This window comes from Theropithecus gelada, chromosome 2 (genome assembly GCF_003255815.1).
Source record: "Theropithecus gelada isolate Dixy chromosome 2, Tgel_1.0, whole genome shotgun sequence".
In the NCBI taxonomy this organism is placed as follows: Eukaryota; Metazoa; Chordata; class Mammalia; order Primates; family Cercopithecidae; genus Theropithecus; species Theropithecus gelada.
Window position 1 is genome coordinate 157,863,860 of NC_037669.1, and position 27,759 is coordinate 157,891,618.

General features: G+C 41.2%; 1 protein-coding gene across 2 annotated transcripts in view; it reads left to right on the plus strand.

The window, feature by feature from the left end:
• Positions 1-3,847: 3,847 nt before the first annotated feature.
• The window catches only part of RYK (receptor-like tyrosine kinase), a 92,708-nt gene continuing 68,796 nt past the window's right edge, over positions 3,848-27,759 (plus strand). Inside the window, exon 1 of one of the 2 annotated variants that reach the window (XM_025377400.1) lies at positions 3,848-4,290. In XM_025377400.1, the coding sequence (XP_025233185.1) occupies positions 4,056-4,290 (235 nt within the window). In that variant the 5' untranslated portion in view covers positions 3,848-4,055. The remainder of the gene's footprint in view (positions 4,291-27,759) is intronic. The other variant, XM_025377401.1, reaches the window with a different exon arrangement.

Genomic DNA, 27,759 nt, shown 5'->3' on the forward strand with positions numbered 1-27,759 from the left:
GATCTCAACTTATTTAGATCAGTCAAAAAAGCAAATCCTATAGACAACAACTTTTTGCATGATTCCATTTCTATAAGACTGAAAAAGAGCACACACATACAATTGTGTGTTTAAACACATATATGTGTAAGTAACTGCCTAGAGAAAGGGTTCTCAGAACATACACCAAACTGGGCAGTGGGTAAGAGAGATGAGGGTATATGTGGAGGGACATATTTCTATTTTACTTCACGTACCTCTGTGCTGCTTGATTCTTTTACAATGCAAATGGTTTAATATATTAGGTTTACAGTGAGAGCCACATTCCCAACTGCTCCTGGCAAAAGAAGAGGCTGATTTCAGGACTTGGAGCTACCCCTTCTCCAACCACCTGCCCCCGCCCAGCTGAGTGGTCAGGTCAGGTCCACGTTGCTGAGTTGTCTCTGGGTGTCTGTCCTTGTGGGCACCAGGTATTCTCAGTCCACACAAGAGGTCGAACATGGAACACCCGTCATCTCTGTGTAGCCGTGACCCCATGCTCCCACCTACCCATCTACCCTTTGGCATCTCAAGCCCAAGACTGGCTTTTTAAAGTACAAGTCCTGCTGATGGTATTTCCTGGCCATGCTGAAATATGTCTCCTGGAGGAGGAGAATAAGGTCAACCACCGTGACAAACAAAACCAAGAGCGGAGGGCCAGTGTGTGGATTGTGTTGATGACTGTGGCTTTCATTTCCCCAAGGCAAACCTCAGGAGGCGGTGGTCAGGGTTTCTCATTTTCATGCTGAGGCTTTTTGGGAAATTTCAAAAGTTGCCACCCACACCTTGTTAGGGGAGGGAGAGGAAACTTCCTCTTCAGGGTGGGTTGGGGATTGTGGGAAGACCTTTGTGTGAGACCAAGTGTCATGCAGAGACAGCAAGAGAGAGACTGAGAATCAATTCCTTCTCCGAGGGGTTAATTAAGGTGTGGGGAAGTTTGCAATCTTATTCAGAAGTTAACATCTGAGTATAGATTTGAAGGAGGTAAGAGATGAAGCCATGTGGGTGTCAGACAGAAGAGTACTCCAGAGACAGGGAACAGCAGTGCAAAGGCCCTGAGGTAGGATTGTGTCTGGTTTGTTGGAAGAACAGAAAGGAAGCCTTTGTGGTGTGGCAGGAGCTAAGGGAGTAGGCGGTGAGCAGAAGAAGACAAGGTCAGAGGAAAGGGAGAAAGGTGGAGAGTGAGAACTACCTTGACATCTTGGAAAGACTTTGCCTTTTATTCTAGGTGAGTTGGGGAACCACTGGTGGTCTGAAAGCCAGAGAGTACATGATCAGGTTGACGTTTAACAGGATGCCTCTGTCTGCTGTGTTGGAAACAGACTGAGCAAGTAAGGGAGAAAGTGGGCAACTGCAGCTGACCAAAAGAGAGACAGGAGTGCTGAGATACTAATGGAGTGACCTGCAGCATCAGGGGCTTGGGAAACAGATTGCTGGGCCCTAGCCCTGGAGCTGCTACCTGTTAGTATGGGGGGTGTACAAGGAATTTACATTTCTACAAGTTCCCAGGTGATGATGATACTGCTGGTCTGGGGGCCACACTTTGAGAACTTGTCTTTGTAGCACTGATGAAAACATTTGTTTATCAAAGTTCTCAAGGAAGCACATTGCTCGCTCCTGTGTTCCCAGCACCTAGTGTGATGCCTGGCACCAGTCTTGATCGAGCTCAGGCTCTGGGCCATGCGTGGTGCTATTGAATGAGGTTCATGAGGATCCCAGGTTTGAACTGTTTGGAGGTAACTGGTGATGAAACTTTCACAGGAAGTGGTCATTAAAGGGAAAGGATTCCTTGTAATAACAATAGCAACAGGTGTGACACCTACCCAGTGTCTGCCTAGGTGTTTTACTTGTATCTCTCTCCAATTAAATCCTGTAAATGCCCTGGAAGTCGGGCATTATCCTGGGATTTTTATGAATGAGAGAACCAAGGCTTGGAGAGTTTAATTTTCCCTGGTACAAGATTAATAAGTACCAGAACCCAGCCAGGCCTGACTGTTTAATCACCGGCCGCCTCAAGAAGTCACTGACAAGACCTAGTAATTAAAGAACCTCGAGAAGATAGGAGTTTCTTTCTTTGCGGACTGAGAGCCTTTTTAAAAGTGCAAAGAATATGCCATCCTTTAAAAACAAAATGCTTCCCATCTAAATTGAGATTCCTGTTCACACATGTTTCGAGCCTCAAGCCCTTCCTGGCAGAACCCTGGTAGCAGTGGCTGTCCCAACAGAAGTATTTTTGCTTTTTTGCTGACTTTTGTGGCTTTTAGCCTTCTCTGATGGAGCACTTTTCCTTCCCTCTCCCTCTTCTCAGCCTCCTTCGGTAGGATGAAGGGTGTAAGACTTTGTGCTGAGGAGCTGAAGCTTGACAAATTGAAGTCTAAACGGAATCCGTGTATCTTGATAGGGAAGAAGAAAATCAAGTTCCAGCACTTCCCTCCTTATCCGCCTCTCTTTTTCCTACCCTTCCCTGAGGATAAAAATAGCCGCTTCCCAGGGCCTCACTGCAATCGAGCGTGCTGAAGCTGGGCCTAGCGTGAGAGCAGCTGCTCCCCGAGGCACGGGCTCCGCGAGAGCCCTGGGGTCAGGACGGGGGCCTGTCCGCCGGGACGAGGTGTCCCTGGACAGGGCAGGGGCCCTTGGAGCCTCACCAAGAGAGGGGGCACTGGTGCAAGTTTGACCCCGATGGTGGGCGGCTCACAAAAATACATCAGGAGGCCCGGAAGTCCATGCACTGGCCGGCTCCACTGCCTTTAAGTACACGAGGTCTATCTGCAGTTCTTAACCTCTTTGAGGTGACAAGGACTCCCTAGAACAAATGATGACATACCACCTCTCTGTGTGCACTCAAGCACACATACAACACACAGAAACATGGACGTGGACACAAATACACACGGAGACACATACACTTCTGCACACAATTTCATATTATTGGAAGGCTGTCGAAGCCTGGTGTGGACCACAGATTAACAACCCCAAAGGCAGGTGGATTATAGTGATGCAGAACGATTATTAAAAAATAACAATTTGGCCGGGCGCAGTGGCTCACGCCAGTAATCCCAGCACTTTGGGAGGCTGAGGTCGGTGGATCACGTGAGGTCAGGAGTTCGAGACCAGCCCAGCCAACATGGTGAAACCCCGTCTCTACTAAGAATACAAAAAATTAGGCATGGTTGCGGGCGCCTGTAATCCCAGCTACTCGGGAGGCTGTGGCAGGAGAATCACTTGAACCTAGGAGACAGAGGTTGCAGTGAGCCGAGATTGTGCCAGTGCACTCCACCTTGGGCGACTGAAAAAAGCAAGACTTCTCAAAATAAACAAATGAAAATATGAAAATAAATAAAATTTTGTAACATGTAAAAATAGGGTTACTAAAGCGTGCTAAGATCTTTCTGGAAAACAAATGTACGTAGTATAAATTCTAATAATAGATACGGATATGATAAAGTTGATCACCGACGGTAAGATAAAGGATGGTTTCTATATAATTTGAGTTTTCCCACTAAACAGGAAAGCATGTTGCTCTTTCGAAACCAGAACGGCCGCATCCAGGCGTTTTCGGGGACCTGGGGCGCCCCCTGAGCTGCAGGCGCGGCCGGTGGCTCCAGCCTGGCCCCTCCGTCGGGAAAGGAGGGTTAAACAATAGACAAGCAAAAATTAGACGCGGTGACCGCGTGGGGCGGGACCGGCTCTTGGGGAGAGGGTGACCCGAGCCCTTCGCCCGCCGAGGCACTTTAAAACCCCAACGCGCTGCCCAGCCCGGCCTGCACAGAGAGAACGGTGCGTGCGCGCTCCCGGGGAGGTGGCGGCGCGCACGGGCGCGTCTCCGCGGACAGCCCCCTACTCCGGACGATGCCGCCGAGGAGGCGGCGGCGGCGGCGGCGCGCTCTGGAGGTCTGAAGCCACTGCTGGCTGCCACGGGCCGGCGGCGCGATGAGCTGGGCAGCCGCCCCCGGCTCGGGGCTGTGAGCGGCTCGGGGCCGGGGGTGGGCGGCGGTGCGGCGGGCGGCAGACGCTCCTCTTCGGCGGCGGCGGCGGCCATGCGCGGGGCGGCGCGGCTGGGGCGGCCGGGCCGGAGTAGCCTCCCGGGGGCCCGCGGCCTGAGGGCCCCGCCGCCGCCGCCGCCGCTGCTGCTTCTGCTGGCGCTGTTGCCGCTACTGCCCGCGCCTGGCGCCGCTGCCGCCCCCGCCCCACGGCCCCCGGAGCTGCAGTCGGCTGCCACGGGGCCCAGCGTGAGTCTCTACCTGAGCGAGGACGAGGTGCGCCGGCTGATCGGTGAGTGGGGCCGCCGAGGCCGGGGCGGGCAGGTCGGGCCGGCGGGGGCAGCTTCCGGCCGCCGGCGGCTCAGTCTGCGCTCCGTGGACCGCGGGCGAGTGCCCTCCCCGCCCCCCGCGCCCGGATTTGCCTCGCGGCCGGGTCTCTGCCTGCCGTGCTGGCTGGGAGGTGTGGTCCCTGCCCGGTCCCCCGCTCCGGCTCAGCCTTCGTGCTGCCCTCGCTGCCCTGCCGCGATAGACCCACATTCACCCCATCCCATCCTCCTTACTGCCTCCTTAGCCCTTTTCCCTAGAAGAGTCAAGCGCCCTTACAACTTTTCTTCCTTGCTATACGAAGTTGTTTTGACCCTTTCTATGCGTGTCACTCTAGGGTCCTCGATTTTGAATACCTCGAAATTTACGTTTTAGACTGAACTTGCAAACCCTTTGCTGTGGTTTTGATGCCCCAGTAGAGGCCACGGTCTGTGCTTACCCTTTTACAAAAAAAAAAAAAAAAAAGAGAGAGAGAAAGGGGGAGATTGTAAGGGCACCAAATGTTCGTGGCAGCCTCCAAATCTTGGGACGCAGATTTGGAGCATATGCTTAGATTCTAAGCATATTTTTAGTGAATGAATCGCCAGGTAGCAGACCTTTTTAGTTTCAATACCTTTTTGGTTTTTGCATTGGGTGTGTTGGGAGTTTGGACTGATTCTGTACTTCTGGGCCGCTCTCCTACTTTGAATACCTTGAAGGGAAGCAAGAACTTAGTCTTGGGTCGGACTGTGGTTCCATTTACTTGCTTAGCTTTGTTATTTGGGGAGTTAATTTGAAAAATTGCTGGGGTCTTACGTTAGGACTTTGTGGATTCTGGAAATGACCCTTTAGAGGAAGATCTGACAGGAACGACCCCCCAAAAAGAAAGTCCTTGGTACCTAGACATTTGCATTCTTTTTTTTTTTTTTTTTTTTTTTGAGACGGAGTCTCGCTCTGTCCCCCAGGCTGGAGTGCAGTGGCCGGATCTCAGCTCACTGCAAGCTCCGCCTCCCGGGTTCACGCCATTCTCCGGCCTCAGCCTCCCGGGTAGCTGGGACTACAGGCGCCCGCCACCTCGCCCGGCTAGTTTTTTGTATTTCTTAATAGAGACGGGGTTTCACCGTGTTAGCCAGGATGGTCTCGATCTCCTGACCTCGTGATCCGCCCGTCTCGGCCTCCCAAAGTGCTGGGATTACAGGCTTGAGCCACCGCGCCCGGCCTACATTTGCATTCTTTTGTTATTATGGCAGTATCTTTATTTCATCTCAAGGTGGTGCTTCTGAGTGTTTGAGGGGAAAAATTATTCTCTGTTGCATCATTTGTCAGTATTATTTTTTTAAGTAATAAGACTTTGTTGAGGTGTGTTGAGATTGACTCAAGGTAGAAATGGAATTACTTATAGCAGACTCTTCAGACATTACATGTACGGATTTGCAGTTTTTAACCAAAGAAGAATGCTGTGTTTTTATAAAGTCGTGCCATTCTTAATCCTTCTTAGTCTAGCTGAATTAGCTGAATGTAGTTTAGCTGAATTAAAACTGCTAATTGGGGTAATACTTGGAACACAAGACTAAGACTTAGGAAAAATAATACAACACGACTCATGTCACATTAATTATAGAAATATTAACGTATTGTCCGGGCGCGGTGGCTCACGCCTGTAATCCCAGCACTTTGGGAGGCCGAGGCGGGCGGATCACGAGGTCAGGAGATCGAGACCATCCTGGCTAACACAGTGAGACCCCGTCTCTACTAAAAATACAAAAAAAAAAAAAAAATTAGCCGCGCGTGTTGGCGGGCGCCTGTAGTCCCAGCTACTCCGGAGGCTGAGGCAGGAGAATGGCTTGAACCCGGGAGGCGGAGCTTGCAGTGAGCCGAGATCACGACACTGCACTCCAGCCTGGGCGACAGAGTGACACTCCCCGTCTCACAAAAAGAAAAAAAAAATTAACGTATTATGCATGGTTTTGTAAAGGCTTTTTAGTTAAAAGCACTTATATAGCTTGTGAGTTTGTTTACATGGGTAAACAAAGTCAGAGGTGAAGGTAGGGGACAGAGGACAACCAGGGACTGACATTGAATTCTTGCCATATTCCTGCCCCTACATGCTTTATTCATGCTTTATACACATAATTTCTTCTAATTTTCTCGTGGCCCAGTGAAGTAGGTGGCATTATTCCCATTGTAGAGATGAGGAAAGTGGGGTTTTTAAGTAACTTGCTCAAGGTCACACAGTTCATAATTTTTTTTTTTAAAGACGGAGTCTCGCTCTTGTCGCCCAGGCTGGAGTGCAGTGGGGCCATCTGGGCCCACTGCAACCTCTGCTTCCCGAGTTTAAGCGATTCTCCTGCCTCAGCCTCCCAAGTAGCTGGGATTAGAGGCACGTGCCACCACTCCCGGCTATTTTTTGTATTTTCTTTTTTTTTTTTTTTTTTTGAGACGGGGTCTCGCTCTGTCACCCAGGCTGGAGTGCAGTGGCCAGATCTCAGCTCACTGCAAGCTCCGCCTCCCGGGTTCACGCCATTCTCCTGCCTCAGCCTCTCGAGTAGCTGGGACTACAGGCGCCTGCCACCTCGCCCGGCTAGTTTTTTGTATTTTTTAGTAGAGACGGGGTTTCACCGGGTTCGCCAGGATGGTCTCGATCTCCTGACCTTGTGATCCGCCCGTCTCGGCCTCCCAAAGTGCTGGGATTACAGGCTTGAGCCACCGCGCCTGGCCTATTTTTTGTATTTTCAGTAGAGACAGCGTTTCACCATGTTGGTCAGGCTGGTCTGGAACTCCTGACCTCGTGATCTGCCCACCTCAGCCTCCCAAAGTGCTGGATTACAGGTGTGAGCCACTGCACCTGGCCTAGTTCATATTTTTTTAAAAAAAGAAACAGTGTTGACATAGGCAGCAAAGTTTTATTGAATGAAATGAAGATATTGTGTATAGAAGTTTGATTATGGCATGGTGGAAAATAAATCATTGCTAATTAGCACTTGAGTTATGTATCTGTTACCTTATTTGGCCTGGAACTAATTTTCTTAGCAATATTTGCAGCAGAGGAAGCTCCTGATTGATGAGCATCCAATTTATGCCCAGAAATACTGTTGCTGGGAGGGTAGGAAGCATTGTTTTGATTAACTCCCTTGTCTACCCTGGGGGGCAAGAGAGACTTCTAGTAGTATTTTCTCTAGTGCAAATAGGGTTGACCTGTTACAGAGGTAAGTCACTTCATCCTGCCAGATTCACGTCGTTTGTACTTTCCATCCGTTCCCATCTCCCTCATACATTCTACCTTTAAAATAACTCCTTGGCTCCTCCAGGTAGGGAAGAGCCAAGTGGGTAGGACTGAGATGTATACAAGGCACTCCGAGTTCTCAGAATACAGTCTCTCACAGAAGCTGTTATGATACTTAAGGCTTCTTGGAATAGTAACTTTGCACCGTATTTTAGAATCACATTTTGTGCCTTCTGAATGCTGGCATGGGAAATGAACCATTATTTTATAATATTTTTAAGACAGTTTAGTGTTCCAAGTAAGAAACTTAGAAATGAAGTTGACAGTGACAACTTTATAACTTGAACTAATTACCATTGATATGAGAATAAGTTGTTTTAATCCAATTAACATATGCATATAGTTTTAAGAAAACCCAGTAGCACTAAAAGGCTTTTTTTTTTTTTTTTTTTTTTGAGACAGAGTTTCGCTCTTGTTGCCCAGGCTGGAGTGCAATGGTGTGATCTCAGCTCACCACAACCTCTACCTCCCAGGTTGAAGCCATTCTCCTGCCTCAGCCTCCCCAGTAGTTGGGATTACAGGCACACATCACCACGCCTAGCTAATTTTGTATTTTTAGTAGAGACGGGGTTTCTCCATGTTGGTCAGTCTGGTCTCGAACTCCCAACCTCAGGTGATCACCCACCTCAGCCTCCCAAAGTGCTGGGATTACAGGTGTGAGCCACTGAATCCGGCTTAAAAGGCTTTTGACAAACACAGCAGGCTCTTGCTTTTGTCCTTTTTATCCCCCAGGCTCTACTTTCCAGGGGTAGCTACTACCTCAACTATGTCTGTTTATTTTTTCTTCCTCTTGTTTTGCTTTTGTAATTCTAAATCAATGTAGAATAAGTCTTTGACTTTCTAGGATCATAACTGAACTCTTTATTATTTCTCTCTTAAATCCTCCAATGTAGTTACATAACTTTTTTGTAAAAATAGTATTTACATTATTGTGTACACTTGTATTGCTAAATAGGGACTTATGGTTATGTTTTTTTCTATACATTTTTGCTTTTCCCAGAGCAAATAATTGCATTTTGATTAGTTATCTATTTATCTTTGGCTGTGTTCCCTCAACTACTCCAAGAAGTATGTTAAATGCCTTTTGATTTTTTTTTTTTTTTTTTCCAGGTAGCCCATTAAATCATCTGTCAGTTACACTTGGTTTCCTCTTAGAGACTTCTTGGTCTGGAGCATTCCATTCTCTTGCTCCAATCTAGATAGTAGGATTATTTTTTCTGGGACTTCCTGTTACTTCTTTCCTGTCTGGGAACCTCTGTGTCTTGGATCTCCTGTCTTCCTTTTTCTTGCTTTGCTTCATTTTACTACTATGTATGTATCCTCAGTAGCTTCTTAAGAAGGAATGATGGGAGATAAATTACTTGGGGCCTTGAATGTTTGAATATGTCTATCCTATCCTCATACTTTATAGATGGTTTGGCTGAATTTAAAATATTAGGTAGAAAATACATTTTTTCATAATTTTGATGGCATATTCACAGTTTTCTGTCTTAAGGGTTTTTGATGAAAAGTCTAAAGCCATTCTGATTCCTCTTTTTTACTCTTGTTTTTTTGAAGCTCAGGTTCTTTTTCTCTGGCATTCTGAAGTTTTATAAGTTTTTGTGTGGTTGGTTGGTTGGTTCTTTCCTTCCTTTCTTACTTTTCTTTCTTGTATTACCTTAGTGGGTCGTTTCAGTCTAGGGACTCCTATCTTTTAGTTTTCAGAAATGCCTTTTTTTTTTTTTTAAATAATTCCCATCCTTTATTTTTTCTCTCTCTCTCTGTGTGTGTGTGTGTGTGTGTGTGTGTGTGTGTGTGTGTGTGTGTTTGTTTCTGAGATGTCTGTTGGTTTGGTTATTGAACCCCCTACAAGTGAGCTTCAAATTTTCTTACCTAATCTCACCTCTTGCGTATTTCTTTGTACTGGAAAGAGTGGGCAGGGGGGGAATGGTTCTTAGTTTTAATGATCATGTTTTTAAATTTTAGAATCTTTTTCTGTTTCCATTTCATTGCATCTTATTTTATGGATGTATTACCTTACCTCTGATGTGTGTATTTTTATTTTTTCTTTGTGTTTAATATATTTTTAATATTTCTTCTGTTTCCTCCAGTGTGGCTGTTCATTTCAGGAATCTTTTCTTTGTTTAAATCATAAATATCTGGTGATCCTTGACTGTCTATAATGAAGAGAAAGATCCTGAGGAGTTGATTGCAAAGGAGACAACATGTGTGTATTGGTAGTCTAGTGACTTGTGAGTTCAGGTGGACTTTTCATTGGGAGTCTGCCCCGAATATCGACACCTTTACATCTCGTTTGGGGCCAGTGTTCGCAACGAAGAAACCGTCATCTCGTGCCTCTGGTATGCTTGGTGATATGCCAGCTGCCAGGGTTTGGGTTACCTGGCTGAGGGAGGGATGGAGGCTGTAGCCTTTGACTTCTAGGTACACTTTTCCTGTCACTGTGATTCAGTTTCTTCAGAAAAAATTTTGGGTCTCCTGCTGGAATTGGGGGTCCAAAAGTTTTGAACACCTCTTTCAGTGGCTCCTGCCTTGTCTAGGCTGAGCCTCAGATCAGCCTTTGGCATCTCCTTGGTGCCTCAAGACCTGAGCCTCTTAGAGGCCCTGAGGGACAGTGACCATTCCTTCAACTACTTTGCCATCTCGCAAAAGTTTGTTTAAAAAAATATGTTGTCTTTCCTTTTATGTTTGTCCTTGTGGTTTGATGTCTTTGTGATTTCTTTTTTTTTTAAACTATCATTTGAGAGGAATTTTGGAGGTAAGGGATTATGGTCATTTCACAATGTGTAAATGGCAGTTAGGGTTTGGGTTTAACTATTGAAGATGATGTGTGTCTTTTTGTATGAACAGTATTAAGAGTAGTTAGTAGTGGTGGTTGTAGTAGTAGTTGACACTTTTAAAAGTGCTGTCTTTTGTCTGTGTGGGGCATAGAGGTCATCCCTGTGTTACGTACTGTCATTTCCATTTTACAGATGAGTGTTAGTCTGCTCTGGCTACTGTAACAAAGTACCATAAATTGGGTGGATTGTAAACAACAGAGATTTATTTCTCATAGGTTTGGAGCTGGGAAGTCCAGGATCAAGGCTCTGGTAGATTTGATATCTGCTAGAGCCCTGTTCCTGTTTTATGGATACAGCCTTCTCCCTGTGTTCTCATGTGGTGGAGCTCCCCTGGGTCTTTTTATAAGGGCTCTAATCCCATTCGTGGGGACTGCTCCTATGAGCTAATCACCTCCCAAAGGGCCCAGCCTGCTAATACCATCGCCTTAGGGGTTAGGATTCAATGTAGAAATTTTCAACAGAGAAATGAGAAAACAATAATCTTAGAGTAGGTATGTATTAATAACTAGCCTGGCTTTTTGGTAGTAGTAGGGCACGCAGTCCTGATGGAAGTGTATCTATTCTGAAACCCCAAAAGCTTCGGGAGCTTTTCAACTCTGGTTGGCCTTCCTGTGTTCCTGGGCCCTGGTTCATCGCTTCCATTTACTTCTCTTAACAGGCTGCAATGTAGGCATTTATTTCTGCATTGTACTGATGAGGACCCTGATTCAGGGCCTTTTGGACAGTGAGTAGAAGGCCAGGTCTTGAGTCAGTCCTGCCTGAGACCTGAATTCATACTGCTTCTTTATCAGCTCTGGAGGAGTGCAATTAACCAAAAACTCAAGGAGTAGAACCTGCAAGCCTGCAGGTGGTTGTTTGTGGTCTTTATTATTATGCTAATTATTCTCGCATCCTCCCATGTTCTCTAATTGATCATTTTCATAGTACTGAGCTCTGTGGAATTCCAGAGCCTGTGAAGGTGGCATATGGCTGGGCAGTGCCAGAAGCTTGGGAAGAACATGCTGGTGGGTGAGGGGAATGATATAAACTGGTTATGGCAACAGTGGTGGTGGTGATAGGGGTCAGGGGGGGACTTTTGGGAAGAGACCCCATTTCTACCAGTTAGAAATTCACTTTGGATAACTTGCTTCTCCTTTTAAAATAAATACCTTTTGAAAAAGTTAAGCGTGTTCACATTTTATTTAAAATCAAGTCAATACTAGTTGGGATCACTGTGTCCCAAATCAGTCCAGAAAATTTTTTTTGAAGCTAAACCAAGTACCATATATTGTGGTAGAAAATGACAATTCAAAATTATTACATTCCTTTCCCTGAAGATCTCGGAATTTTGTAGGGGAGACTTGCATTTATGACTGCAACAGAGATAAGTTGCTGATTGACATAAGTTATTATAGGAGTACTTACTTTTGACTGTGGAAAGGGCGGAGGAGAGAGGCTTAGAGAGTTTAGGAAAGTTGTCCCAGGAAAAAAAGACATTTGAGCCTCATCTTCAAGGATAAATTTGATAGGCAGAAAAGAGCAGTTCAAACCAGGCAGAGAAAGTAGTGTGAACAAAGGCATAGAGCTGTGTGAAATTGTGGGGTAGGAAAAATCTAATGTGGCTGAGGTGAAAAAATTAGCAAAGCCATGGAGCTTCACAGGATAAAGCTGGAAGGTAGGCTGAGGTTAGAGTAGGAATTTGAACTCTTATAGGTGAATTCTTCAGTGAGCTGCTGAAGAATGCAGACTAGGAGAGTGCGCAGTCAGGTCTGGGTTATAGGGAAGATAACTTTGGCCCCAGTGAAAAGGATGGCTTTGGAGAATGAAATGCTGGATCTGGAAAATGGGATGGAGCCAATCTTGTGATGATAAGAGGGGTCAACTAAGGCAGTTGAAGGGGTGGGATGGATTTGTGAGGAATTTGGTGAGTTTGGAGAAGACTTAGCAGAAGAGACTTTAGGGCTAAAGAAAGGGGAGGAGTCACAGAGGAATCTAGGGTTTCAGATTTGGGCAACTGAACCAAAGGACCCTTTCCTTTTGGGAGAAGTGGTTGGTCAAGGGAAAGAAAAAGGAGATGAACCATGTATTTCTCTCCTCCCAGCACCCGTCTTTCCTAAATCCCAGAGCCCATGCTTGGTGTGGGGGAGGGGTGGAGGGTTGAAGGCGTCCTCTGCAGGTGAGTCTGGCATAAGCCACCAGAGGGCCCAGCTGCTGGGTGGGTTGTTGGGAGGTTAGCACTCTGCAGCAAACCCTTAACCGTAGGCATTTTGGTGGAGTTGGTATTTATTTGAATCCATGTGTTCTTCATTGGGAGACAAGCAGAGACATTGTGCAATTGTGGGTTTGAGGGTTGTTGTTTTTTCTCCTTATGCGACACATGTGAGAGAACTCTAACCAATTACAGCTAAACCTGTCCCCTGTGAGTCACATCCTGAGTTGACTGGTCAATTCCGAAGGTGCTGCCTAAAATGCTGTTTGGATTTTAAGGATCACTTTTGGGACAAATCAAACATGTGAACGTTTATTCAGGCACTTGAGTTGAGAAGTTCCATAGCATTACTTTTGGTGTTTTGATGCAGTTATGCCAATGTTCTGAAGAATCTTGCCAGCTACACATCCTAAAGCAAAACAAAAACTTGTACATGAAACAGAACCATTAGCTATTCTAAAATTATATCACACTTAAAAGTATACATTTTTGTACATTGTTGATGTAAATCAAGTACAATATTTTCTAATAAAAATTTTATTAAACAACATTCATGTGTGCAGGACCTCTTAAAATGTGCCAAAATAAATGTGTATTGCTCAGTTACATAATAAACAGTTGTTGAATGATTCTTCTTGTGTGTTCAGCAGTGATAGTGCTGAGTGGATTTCATAGGTCTCATTCTTTTATTTTTTTTGAGACGGAGTTTTGCTCTTGTCACCCAGGCTGGAGTGTAATGGCATGATCTCGGCTTACTGCAACGTTTGCCTCCCGGGTTCAAGCAATTCTCCTGCCTCAGCCTCCCGAGTAGCTGGGATTACAGGCGCCCACCACCACTCCCAGCTAACTTTTGTATTTTTGGTAGAGACGGGGTTTTACCATATTGGCCAGTCCAATCTCGAACTCCTGACCTCAGGTGATGCGCCTACCTCGGCCTCCTTTCAAAGTGCTGGGATTACAGGCGTGAGCCACCTCGCCCGGCCTCATTCTCATTCTTATATAAATTTTAAGCTGGAATAGACAGCACACAAGTCTCTAGTTAGGGATCACCTGTAATTTAGGGAGGAGGAGGAAGAGCGTATCTTGCTGTATGCCAGGTACTTTACATGTGTTCTCTTTTATCAACCATAGGAAGTCGGTGGCATTGACTGTTTTTTGTTTGTTTGTTTTTTAAGCAGATAAGGCTGAGACGCTGAGGTTGTGGGCAATTACAGAATTTACTGTAGGTCACAGAGATGTGTGGGGCTATGTGACTGCAAAGTGCATGCTTTCTCTACTGTGCTGCCTTTGAAGATTAACAGTTTACTTAGTCTTTAACCAAAATCATCTGAGAAGCTTTACCAAAAAAAATACAGATTCCTTGACCTACCCTGAGCAATTTGTTGAATTGACTGAGATGGGGCTCAGGTAAATTAACGTTTTAAATGCCATATTTAATTGATTACAGGATGTACAGTTTTTCCACATTTGAACATCCCTGAAATCAGAACCATGTTATAATCGGTGGTGAGTCATCAGGCAGTTGATAGCTTTTTTCTTTCTTAGTGGTGCAAAAAATAATGATGTACTTTAGATTAAATGAAATATGATAGTATAAAAAGATGATACTGTAAAGGGAACTTAAATACACAGTTTGTCAGCTTTCTTCCTTTCTTTTTTGAGAAGGAGTCTTGCTCTGTCTCTCAGGCTGTAGTATAGTGATGCGACCTTAGCTCACTGCAGTCTCTGCCTCCCAGGTTCAAGCAATTGTCGTGCCTGAGGCTCCTGAGTAGCTTCGGACTACAGGTGTGCACCACCACGCCTGGCTAATTTTTGTACCTTTTTTTTTTTTTTTTTTTGGTAGAGATGGCGTTTCACCATGTTGGCCAGGCTGGTCTCGAACTCCTGACTTCAAGTGATTCCCTCCCTTCCAACCCCGTCTCGGCTTCCCAAAGTGCTGAGATTACAGGCGTGAGCCACCATACCAGGCCTCCACCTTTTTTGTACGCGTATGTGTGTGCTTGTCACAACTTTCAGAATTGTAAAATTCACTGGTGGTATTTATTATTTGCTTATGGCAATAGCTGTGTAGTAATGCCCTTCCGAGGAAACCATAAAATGAATGAGATATTGTCATTAGATTAAGAGCAATAGCAAGGTTACTTTTCAGCCAAGAAGCTGCAGGCAAGGAGAAATGTCAGTGGTTCTCCACCTTTTTTTGTGAAAGCCTCAGGCCCTTTCCCTAGAAAAAGGCGTGAATGTCCACACATACCAAATTTTGTATACTGTGCTAGGACCTCTTAGACTTTTGGGGCCTTTGATGGACTCCTGATGAAAAGCTTAATGGGTGTACCTGAGTGTCACAAAAACTGGTATATATCATATTCTGTTTTACATCCTAAGATCTGACCTCCTACATGAATTTTTTTAAAATTTGCATATATTAAGATTTACTTTGTTGTAAAGTTATGTAGGTGTTGACAAATGCATAGTGTCCTATATCCTCCACAGTATCATAGAGAGTAGTTTGCACTTTTAAAAAATCCCCTGTGAATGGGGCATTTGTGTTTATAAATACTCCCTCCCTTTTATTTTAAATAAGATGCTTTAAAAATGTATTTATTATGGAAAATTTCAAAAATTCAAAATAAGGCATAATAATATAATGAACTTCTATATACCCGTCATCCAGCTTCAGCAATTCTCCACTCATAGCCAATTCTGTTTCATCTCTACCACCTTACCCCGTACTCCACTCATTTGCCCTTACTCTCCCTATCCTCTTCTTAGATTATTTTGAAGCAAATCCAGACATAATTTCATAAAAAATATTCCGATATGTATATATGAAAGAAACTTAAAAAATCTAACCATTATTGCACATTATTAAGAAATTACGAATTTATAAATATCAAATATCTAAGCTGTTGAGCTTTTCCTGATTTATAAATATGTAAATGTATATGTAGAGACTTGCCTACCACCAGGATCCACTTTTATCCCTGACCCTCCCTGCACAACTCACTTAGTTCCCTTGGTGCCAGATTCCTTCTCACCCTAGAGTCTACATTAGATGGCACCTCTGCCTAGGGTTCTTTTCCCAGATCTTTACATGGCTGGTACTTTCTAGATCTCAACCTAAAATGTCAATTCCCCAGAGAGGCTTGTCTTCCTAGGGTTGATCCCTAGTGCCTCTCTGTGCTATCACACTGTTTTAAGAATCCCATACTTTTTTGGTTGTTTCCATCTCCTTTAGTGAAAGTTAGTTCTGTTTGAATAGAGACTGTTTAGGTTGTTCCACTTTATATTTTTAGCACATGAAACAGTACCTGACATGTAGTAGGTTTTCATTAAAAGTGGAACAAATGAGTAAACGAATGAATCATACTTACAAAAAAATTCACTATCCTGTGCCTTACTGGAGTCATCATTCTGTTGATCATTTCCCATTGCCTGCTAAGTTATTATCCAAAAGGAAATTAGACTGAAGCTATACTTACTAATGGAAGTTTACATATGTTAATTTTTTATAGCTACTTTTCTTTTCTTTTCTTTTTTTTTTTTTTTTTTCCTTTTTGAGACAGAGTCTCACTTTGTTGCCCATGCTCGAGTGCAGTGATGCAGTTACGGCTCACTGCAGTTTTGATCTCCCAGACTGAAGTGGTCCTCCTGTCTCAGCCTCTAAATAGTTAGGACTACTAGGTGTGAGCTACCATACCCCACTAATTAAACAAATTTTTTTGGTATAAATGATGTCTCCCTATGCTGCCCGGGATAGTCTGAAACTTCTGAGCTCAAGGGATCCTCCCACCTTGGCCTCCCAAAGTGCTGGGTTTACAGGTGTGAGCCACTATGCCTGTTCTTGATAACTTACTTTCTTTGGAGTTGCCTGATTTGCCTCTCCCATTCCCTTGCTGTCTCTGGTGCTCCCATGTCAACTTCCATAGCTCCATACCCTGCATAAGCAGACCTGTATCACTGCACCCATCATATTTTGTCTCCCCCTCCTGTACCAAGGCTACCTCATGGGTTGGCGCAGAGCAGTCTCTCAATAGACTGTTGGCCCACACTACAACTGGAGGATGTGAAATATTCAAGAGAGATTCTGGCAGAAGCCTTTATCAGTAATGAAAAGCTAGGAAATACAATTTCTAATTTTTTTTCCCCCAAATGCCTAATCTGCTATCCTATCCAGTCTATTTTCTATCTTATTTACAGTGTAGTTTTCAGCCCTAGAAGTTTGACTGGGGTCTTTTTATATTTTCCATGATTCTACTTAACTTTTTGACCATGTGGAGTACAGGTATAATAGTTGTTTCAGTGTCCTTGTTTGTATTCTAACATTTGTGCCTGTTCTGTGTTGATTTTGACAACATACATGTTTACTTCCTCAAGTGGCACAGTTAGGAAAGATTCTTAGTGCCTGCAGATTCCTGACTTTTCCTTGGGAGGAACAGGAGATTCCCTTCCATGTCTTCTTGAAGCTGATTTCTAAACCACCTATCAGGACCAAAAGGGTGGGCCTACCTGCTTTTCCTTGGGCAGAAAGAAGGCAGTCTGAAGGAAGGAGGGGAAGAAGGGGTATATTTATGTTGTCTGCTATTGTTGATCATGCATGTATTCTTTCTCTGGAAAGCCCTTTTTAATCCTTCTTCTGTGTGAACATACACTCTCAAGACAGTTCTATCAAGACACTTAGGGTTGCAGGACAAATATATGTGGAAAATGCTGAAGAGTGTGGCAGAGAATTACGTGAAAAATCACATTTAATCCACAGATTATTGCTTGAACAGCTATGGGATTGAAAATTTATATGCTTATTCGATTATGAGGAAAGGATGCCCCTGTTCTATCTACAGTCTAGTATTTTAATTCCTTGTCTTATAATGTAGTTAAACATTAGGTCTCAGCTAATTTTCTAGGTATAATATGACCACAGCTAGATTTATTAGATTCTGATGAACAAACTGTTATTTTATCGATTTCAGCTTGTTACTTTCCATAACCTAAGAGCATTTGAAATAAGAGCTCCTTGTTTATTTTCCTTTTAGCATTCATTAATGTGTGTTCAGTGGTTTAATACATGTTAAGTGATTTTGGTTTTCTTCTCTGATTAGTGGCTCATATTACCACTGTCCTCAGAATCTAGAAGATTATCTTGACTAAATGAATTTTTACTTAAGGTTTAACTGGCATATGGAAACTGTGGATGATATAATAAAATAATAGTGTTTTGGCTGACACTGGGAAACCATGGATGATATCATAGAGTAATAGAATTTTGCGGCTGAGGAGGGACATTAACATCATCTGGTTTAACTTTTTTGTTTTGTAGTTGAGAAAATTGTTGCCTAGAGAGGGCGGTTAAGTAATTGGTTGCCAAAGGTCATTCAGCTACCTAGTAGTGAAGCCAGGGGAGGAGAAGTAAGAACCATGAACTCTGCTTTATAGTTCTCTTTCTACAACATCACTTTTTTTTTTGCCTTAACTAATGGTTCTTGACATTTTCTTTAAAGTACCATTTTCTTTAAAACCCATCTTTGATGTAGTTGACCTTTATCGACAGCCAGCCATTCATGCATCTAATATTTAAGTAGTTACAAGTAAACTAAGACCTCAGCCTTGTTTTTAAGATGTGCAAGGTAATAGGAAGATGGACATTTGAAACAACTCCCTGAAATATGTTTTGTTAAGTGCTATAAAGGTGGCTTTTAAAATAAAGAGAGATGGTTTGCTGATTTAGCACAAATGAACCATGTGTGCAGCTTTGAGAAACCAATAGTCAGCTTTTAAAATCATTTGGAAAAAATTTTTGAACTGTTGAATTATTAGAACCTGAGTTAGGCCAGTTCGTGTGAATCACAGGCCTTGAAATAACTTTGAACTTAAAATCGTCTAGGGAAAAATGAATTTTTTTTTTTATGAGCCTTAAGAGTTTTGCAAGAATAACTTTGGTTTTTTAGCTTTGAATTTGGGTTGTTTTAAAAAAAATTATGAAAAAATGCCATGCTTTCTAACAAGAGAGCAACATTTTTACTTTGCTGGAATTGGCAGTGGGAAATTGAAGTCTGGTTAATGTAACTGAACAGCTGAAGTATTGTCATCCTAAATCAGAAGTTAAAAATTCTATGCATTCTAATGACAAAATGCTACCTCTTTAGTCCGTGGCTGTCCATTCTTGTTCTTGTCTGCTTTCCAGCAGAGCCCCCTTTTCTCTCGGCATCCTTGTCAAAAATCAGTCAGCCCAAAATATGTAACTTTATTTCTGGACTCTCAGTTCTCTTCTGTTGGTCTACATGTGTGTCATGCCAGTACTATACTGTTTTGATTAAAGTAGCTTCGTGGTGAGCTTTGAAACCAGGAAGTGTGAGTCCTCCAGCTATGTTCTTTTTAAAAATTGTTTTGGCTATTTTGGGCTGCTCACAATTTCATATTAATTTAAGGATCTGCTTTTCCTCTTGTGCAAAAATGGGAGTCAGAATTTTGGTAGGGATTTTGCTGAATCTGTAGCTCACTTTGGGTAGTATTGTTATGTTAACAATACTGAGTCTTCCAGTCCATGAACATAGGGTGTTTTTCCATTTATTTAGGTCTTTAATTCTTTCAGCAGTGTTTTGTAGTTTTCAGTGTACAGTTATTCCTAAGTATTTTATTCTTCTGGATGCTATTGTAAATGGAATTGTTTTCTAATTTCCTTTTTGGATTGTTCATTGAGGGACCAGCTCTTATTATGCATTATACCTCTCCTTTCCTACTTGGATTGTTTTGCCCCAGGACAGTGTCTCAGCATTCTCTTCTCTTTTGATTTCTATGATCTTTACTTACATAACCTTTGACTCATTAGGATTGTTGGAGTCACCAGACTGCTACAAAATGATACTCAGTGACTTTATTTCCCTGACTCTAATTTTCATTTATTCCCTCCCTTTATCCCAAAGGGATATTAGAACCTACCCTGATTTTTTTTTTTTTTCCTTTGACCATGCTGGTGTCCCAGTTCCCAGTTTTCTTTTTTTTTTTTTCCCCCCCAAATAAGGCACTCATTGGAATGACCACCTTAGACTCAGCCCTTGGAATTTCCTAACTATAGCACCCAACCTTCCTTCTCAGTCACTCCCTTCTACTGGAACCAGGCTCTGTTTCCTAGTCTCATAAAGAGTTACCCTGCTCCTAGCTTGTCTCAGAACTGGTTCATTAAAGCATTACTGAATAAATTGTTTCCCTCACTACCTCTCTAATCAGTTCTCACTACTCACTTAACCTCTGTGACGCTTAACACTCCCTGACAGTAATAACCCCTACTGTCCACCATCCCTGCTTTCAGGCTGCATTTGATTGCTATTGTCATCTTTGAAAAAACACTAATAATTAATAGCATTTAGAAACAAGTAGGTTATCTTTATGTGTCTTTTACTTTTCCTTGAAATTTTTTTCAAGCATATGATGGGGAAGGAAAGAAAAGAGTTAAAATTGAGAGATAAAGCATGATATTCTCTATAGATTTCTTTTTTTTCTTTTCTTTTCTTTTTTTTTTTTTTTTTTTTTGAGACCAAGTCTGGCTCTGTGGCCCAGGCTGGAGTGCAGTGGCACCATCTCAGCTCACTGCAAGCTCCAGCTCCCGGGTTCACGCCATTCTCCTGCCTCAGCCTCCCGAGTAGCTGGGACTACAGGCGCCTGCCACCATGCCTGGCTAATTTTTTGTATTTTTAGTAGAGATGGGGTTTCACCTTGTTAGCCAGGATGGTCTCGATCTCCTGACCTCATGATCCGCCCGTCTCGGCCTCCCAAAGTGCTGGGATTACAGGCTTGAGCCACCGCGCCCGGCCTTCATCTTTTTCTAAAAATAAATTTGTTTAAAATTCTTTTATTTCATTAATTTTATTTCCTGATTATTAGGGTAAAATATACTCATTTATAGACTATTTGTAAAATATACAAGAAAATATATAGACTGGAAAATATATTCATTATAGACTATTTGGAAAATATTTGTAAAGAAGAAAAATACCATGTATTATTTAACCATGCATTGACAATTTTTGATAAATGTATTTTCAATTTTTTTTTCATGTTCTTGTTTTTTCTTTATGTAGTTGAAACCATTTGTGAAGGTTAAGAATATAGGTAACTCTTTGAAATAGATGGTACTTAAAAATGTGTATGTTCAGTTTTGCCTCACTCCCTGCCTTCTTCCCATTGCCTGGTGGTCATATTATGGGCTATACATTTTCTCCTTTAAGAAATTGATTATGCTTTTCCTTATAGCTGATCACATTTTGTAAATATCTTACAGATGATTTGAAGTAATTCACATTTCCTATAGAGTACCATCTTGATGTATGTATTAATTATGGCTATACCTATAAATGATATCTTTTATATGCTAATATCATTCATAGACTGATAGTTTTGTACCATGGTCATACTTATATTTGGTTCTCCTCATATTTCTACTATTTTGGTTTTTAAAATTCTTTATAGTTCGATACAGAACAGTGATGATTCATGATTATTACACATCCTAAAGCATACCTCTTCTCAGTGTAAAACAATTCTCTATCCCCTATTAAAAACAAAAGTTTTACTAATCTCTCAGTATGTTTTAGAGAAACTTTTTGGGGAGAATACATAATTGAGGTGTTTCCTGAGGCGTTCTGAGTACTGTTTTTGCATATGATGAGAGTTTGTCTGGAAATAGAATTCCTTGCCTGCTTCCTCTTCTGAAAATTAAAGCTGTGTTCCATTCCCTATCGTCCTCAGGGTTTTCTGTTATTCTCATTCAGATAGCATGGGTAACTCAATAATTTTATTTCAGTCCCATTGTCAAATGTTGCATGTGGAAACTTTTCCCAAGTTTTGGTCTTCTCTTTTGGTCTCTCTCTTCAGTTTATCGTACTTTGCCAAATTTTGCTATTTGATTTAACTGGGTATTTTAAGGGAAAGTTGGAGGAAGGTGTTTTAATCATTAATAATTTATCATTAATGGTGTTAACATTAATATACCAAAGATAATGTCTTTACAAATGTGATTTTTTTAATTGAATTTTATTTTTGAGGGCCTTTTCTCTATCTCTTATCAACCTTCATGGATTATTTTAGACAGTAGTTGATTGTTTTTTTGTATCAATGAGTTGTTGCAGTTGTATGCATATTTCTTTAAACACTTTTATTGTTTTTCCAGTTTAACTTTCATAGAAAATTTAAGAGAAGAAAAAGAGTAAAAGCATATAATAAAAATAATCCATATCCACCATTTATATTCAACCACTGTTAACATATTTTGTTATTTTCCTTTTTTTTTTTTAAAGTGGAACACAACATGCATATGAATATATGTTTAACTTTGATTCACTGGATGTTTATTGAAGACCTGTTACATACATGAACTATTCTAGGTGCCAGACATTGTTGAAAATTTGCTGTATACAGTTTGTGTGTTGTAATTTTCATTTACTGTTATATTCTAAGCAAAACTCATTTTACTACATTATTTATAACAGCTTTATTCATGGCTTCATAGTCTTTTTTCAGTGTTTTTTAGTTACTTATTTCGTCATTAAAACCTGTCTTCAAAGAAGAAGCCCAGTATGTTAGATAGATGAACAGGGAGCAATTTAGTTGAAAGGATATTATGACTTGGGGTATCACCTCTCTCCTCCAAAGAAAAACTGTTGAAAACTGTTGTTCTCTCTTGTGGATGTATTATAGTTTATTAATCATTGCTCTGTTGCTGGTAGTTTATATTATTTCTTTTCTTCAGTTTTAATTGTTTCTATTAATATATTTGTACATAAAAATTTGTGTCTGTCTTTCATTTCCTTAAGATGAATTTTAGTAATGGAATTACTGGGTCAAAGAGTATAAATGTTTATAAAACTTTATATAGAATCACAAATTACTTGTCATAACCTGTATAACACTCAGTATTATTTTTAAATAAGATAAACATTTCTGTTATAACATCAAATGCATTCCATAAAAAACCCTTCAAGTTTACCTAGTCACTAAAAATAACAAGATTTATGAGAAAAATAAGGTTAAGGGCAAACCACTCAAGACCTCTGCAATTTTCAAAGCAGAGCAACTAACAAAAGCGTAATTGGTACCTTATGAGATGACTTGGGCAGCCCAGTCAAACCATTTAGCATGGCTTGTGTTGCCTCAGAAGAGAGTGAAAGATACTAACATACAAGGTGTGGTCTTGAGACAGTACACATGAAAGTCATTTTCTAAACCAATGTGGTTGCCATGAAGGTGGGCACCAGAGGAAGTGCAGCTTGCTGTGCAAAGGATGGGAATGCTCCTTTGGGATTCCTGGGTACAGGTGCTCCTTTTAAATGTTCTTGAAATAGAGCTGAGAGGGCTTCTGCTTGGCAGCAGCTGAGCTGAATGAGGATCTTTTTCTTTCTCACTGAAAGTTATATAATTCTATTCCTGCTATTCCAGATCCCCTTGCCTAGGAAAATTAATATGTGAACCCACTTCCTTGTTACACTGGAATGATCTTATTTACAAACCACTTAAAAGCTCGTGTTACAGAAACATGTCTCACAACATAACAGACTGTATTTGCTAATTTGATGCGTGAAAATTTGAATAGAATTTTATTGGTTTCGTTCAAACCTTTTCAAACTGGAAATAACTACCTTAGCTAATAAAGAATGGAATATCTGTTTCAAAACATGTTTTCAAAACCTATAGTCAGAAAACAGCAACTGCGTTTAATGATTGATTGTATTGCCATTTCAACACCTCAGTCTATGGTAGTGAATTTTAAATTTACAATTTATTTTGGTGGTCATTAGGTGTTCATAGAGATTTGGATCACAGGGCTTTAAATTGTCAGCAGCTTATAAATATTTATTTGCTGAGGGTACAAACATCATCTTGTAGTGAGTCATTTGTGGCAATGGCTTAATCTAGGATTATGCAGCATTCAATTATAGCACCAGAAAGGACAGGAAGTAGAAGAGTGAGTTCAAGGTTGGGTGTCTTTTTCTGAGCGGATTGTGTGTGTCAGACGTAGGCTGTGGTGGGAGAAAGTGGAAACCTGCACTGCTAAGAAAGTAATTGAAGTAATTGAGGTTGAGGCCTGTAAGAAGAAACTGAGGAAATGATTGGTACAATAGAACGGGAGAAACAAGAGGATTATAGATACTGGAGACAGAATGACCGTGGGAGCAGCTGTTGTAATAGTAAAGGAAAGAGCTGAATAACACTAGCTGTTGAGATACTATAGTTCAAGATTTTAGAGGCAGAGTAATTCGCATATTGCTGCTGTCCATAGAAATGAGTTTCTTTGGTATGGATGAAGGTTGTTGGAGTTGAGGAATAAAAGGAATAAAAGAGTCATTGAAGGGCAGATTGGAAGTGGGTTAGTCTCAGGGACATTGGGAGCCTGCCCCAATGAGACATAGAAGAGGAATGTATACAACTTGTATAAACTGGTCCCAGAATCCTCAGTGAATGAGGTAGCTGAGATACTGAGAAGGATAGAGGGTGGCATAGTTTGATGGCATGATTGTAAAGAAATAGAACTTTTGGTAAGTATGCTCAAGCATGACTTCAGTCATCTGAGTGGCCATGGCGATCCAGGGCAGTGTCCACTGAGGGTAGGAGAATGGGCCCTTTGGGCTCCACAGGGCCAGGAGGAGGTTGTACTTCAGAAGGATAAGGAGGTTGGTGGAAGTCAGAGTGGTGTTAATGGGTGACAGTCTAGAAGCAGATCATTGAAAGGGGGTAAGGGGTGGACAGCCAGGGTGCTAAGCCTACCAGCACAAGTTGAAGTCCAACTAGGTTTTAGAAGCCTGAGAAAGTTGGCTGACTGCAGTCTTTGCCCTGTCTTCAGTTGTAATGTGAAGTTGCTCTGATATGTTGAAAAAGAATATTCTCTACTTAGGAGGCATAGTTTCTGTTGAAGTTGGTAGTTTCTGTTTGGGCTGGTAGAACCAGAGAGACCTTGAGCAAATTGGGGAGAACAGATGTTCCCAGGAGGCTGGGAAGAAATTGGTTATATCCACCAGTCTACTTGACAGATAAGATAAAATTTCTAGTAGAACAAAATCACGAATTATCAAATGACTGCATGTATGACTTAAGGATGTGCCTGCATTTTTTTTTTTTTTTTTCTTGTCTGGCTGCTTACAGGTCCTTTTTATCTAGCTTAACATGGAGTTGAATTTACAGAACTCCTAGATGCTCTTGATACTTTGAACTGTGTCTGGAAAACTTACTCATTATTTTTTGTTATTATTACCAGTAATAACAACAAATTGTTATTTATTAGAACAGAGTTCTTTATTTTCCTGGGAAAGGTGTTTTGAAGTTTAAATATGGAAGTTGGTGATCACTTAAGATTAATTTTTTCTAAAATTTTTGATGTTAGTACAAGTACTATGCTATGATTTTGCAAGCTTCTTGAGATAAGCAGAGGGGTAAAAACCGTTGAGTTTTCCATCTTTTTCCATCTTTTTTCCATCTTTTAAAAAATTTAGGTAAAGTACGTATAATGAAATACACAGATTTTAAATGTCCTGCTGGTTGAGTTTTGAAAAATGCATACACCTAGTAACTATCACTCCAACCAAGATATAGGACATTTCCATCACCACAGAAATTCCATGATGCCTCTTTGTAATCAGTTCAACAGTTTCCCTTCCACTCCCCTTTCCAGGGTAACCATTGATCTGATTTTTGTCACCATAAATTACTTTTGCCTATTCTATAACTTTACATAAGTGGAAATATTAGTATATACTTTCTTGTGTAGTTTCTTTCACTCATACAGTCTATGAAATTCATCACTATTGTTACCAAGTCTATTTTCATTGCTGATTAGCATTCCATTTATATATATGCCACAGTTGGTTATCTGTTCATCTGTTGATGGATGTTTGTGTTGTTTCCAGTTTTGGCTATTGTGGCTAAAAGGGCTGTGAACATGGCCAGGCATGGTGGCTCACACCTGTAATCCCAGCACTTTGGGAGGCCGAGGCAGATGGATCACTTGAGGTCAGGAGACCAGCCTGGCCAACGTAGTGAAACCACGTTTCTACTAAAAATACAAAAATTAGCTGGACGTGGTGGCAGGTGCCTGTAATCCCAGCTACTCTGGAGGCTGAAGCAGGAGAATCGCTTGAACCTGGGAGGTACATATTGAAGTGAGCTGAGATCCTGCCTGGGCAACAGAATGAGACTCCATCTCAGAAATAAAAACGTTGTGGGGAGGGATATGAATATTTGTGCATAAGTCTTTTTGTGGACATATGTTTTCTTTTCTTTTGGATAATTACTCAGAAACGGAATTCTTGGATCATAGAATAGGTGTATATTTAACTTTATAAGAAACTGTGTTTTCCAAAGTAGTTGAAAGTTTTTTACACTTTTAGCAATGTGTAAGATTGTATAATAGTACCCCACCTCCTTGACAATGTTCAGTGTTACTTTCTTTGGTGCTAGTGGCTCTCATTGTGGCGTTCGTTTGTAGTTCTCTGATGACTAAAGATGTTTAGCACCTCTTCATATGCTTATTGGGTATGTATATAATTATGAAATATCTGCTCACATCTTTTGTCCATTTTATCTAATTTGGTTAAAAAAGTTTTGGTTCTTTATATATTCTAGAAACAAATCATTAAAAAAATTTAACCAACATCTCTCCCTTCCCCCAGACAAGTTCTTTCTTAGATATATGTGTTGTGAATATTTTCTCCTAGTTTGTGACTTTAATTTCATTTTCTTAATGTTTTTTGAGGGACAGAAGTTGTTAATTTTGATGAATTTCAGGTTTTAATTTTGATAATTTTTAAATTTTGGTAAGTTTTTAAATTTTGATAATTTTCAGTTTTTTCTGGTTGCTTTATGTTCTGTGTCACCTGTCCAGGAAATCTTTGCTTACCCCAGATTGTGAAGATTTTACTATCCTACATTTTTTTTTTCTCAGCCCGAGGGAGAGCAAGGGAGAGATGGAAGGAAAGACGGAAAGGGATGGGGGAAAGAGAGAGAGATAGAAAAAGAGAGAGAGAGAGAAAGAGCAAGCAATAGAGAGAGTCCAAGGCAGAGGGAGAAGAAGAAAAAGAGAGAGGGCGAGGGAGCCAGAGAGCAAGAGCGACAGGACCCCAGAGAGGGAGCGTTCCGCTCTGGCAGACATGGCCCCTTCTATCCTACGTTTTCTTCTAGAAGCTTTATAGTTCTGGCTTTTACATTTAGGTTTATATCTCAGATTGGGTTTTGTATGATATGTAAGATAGGGGTTAAGGTGTTTTTTTTTTTTTTTTTTTTTTTTTTTTATTAACCCTAGAAGGGTTTTTTTTTTTTTTTTTTTTTTTTTTTTTTTTTTTAAGTAACCCTAGGAAGAGTTTTTTAAACATTTATTTTTTCAATTTTTATTTACACATTATAATTGTACATATTTATAGGGTACAGTTTGGTGTTTTGATACATATCTCTGCTGTATAATGATCCAATCAGGGTAGTTAGTGTATTCATCACATCATACATTTATCATTTCTTTGTGATAATAAACTTGAAAAGCCTCTCTTCTAGCTATTTTGTGATATACCGTGTTTTACTGTTAACTAGTCACTCTACTGTGTGTTAGAACATCAGAATTTATTCCTCTTATCTAACTGTAAGTTTGTACCCACTGACCAACCTTTCCCCATCCTCCACTTTCCCCTCCCCTCCTCAGTCTCTGGTAATAATTACTCTGCTCTATTCCTATGATACTAACTTTTTTTTTTTTTAAAAAAAGATTCCACATATGAGTGATATCATGCAGTATTTGTCTTTCTGTGTCTGGCTTATTTCAGTTAACATGATGTCTTCCAGGTTCATTCATGTTGTAGCAAATGACAGAATGTCCATTTTTTTAAAAGTCGAATAATATTACATTGTGTACATTTACCATATTTTCTTTATCCATTCATTCTTTGTTGGACAGTTAGGTTGATCTCATATCATGGCTATTGTAAATAGTGCTACAATAAACATGGGAATGCAGATACCTCTTCGACATACTAATTTCATTTTCTTTTGATATATACACAGTAGTGCGATTGCTGGATCATATGGTAGTTGTTGTTGTTGTTTTGTTGTTTACCCCCTACACAGTCTCGTTCTGTCTTCCAGGCTGGAGTACAGTGACACAATCATAGCTCATTGCCGCCTTGA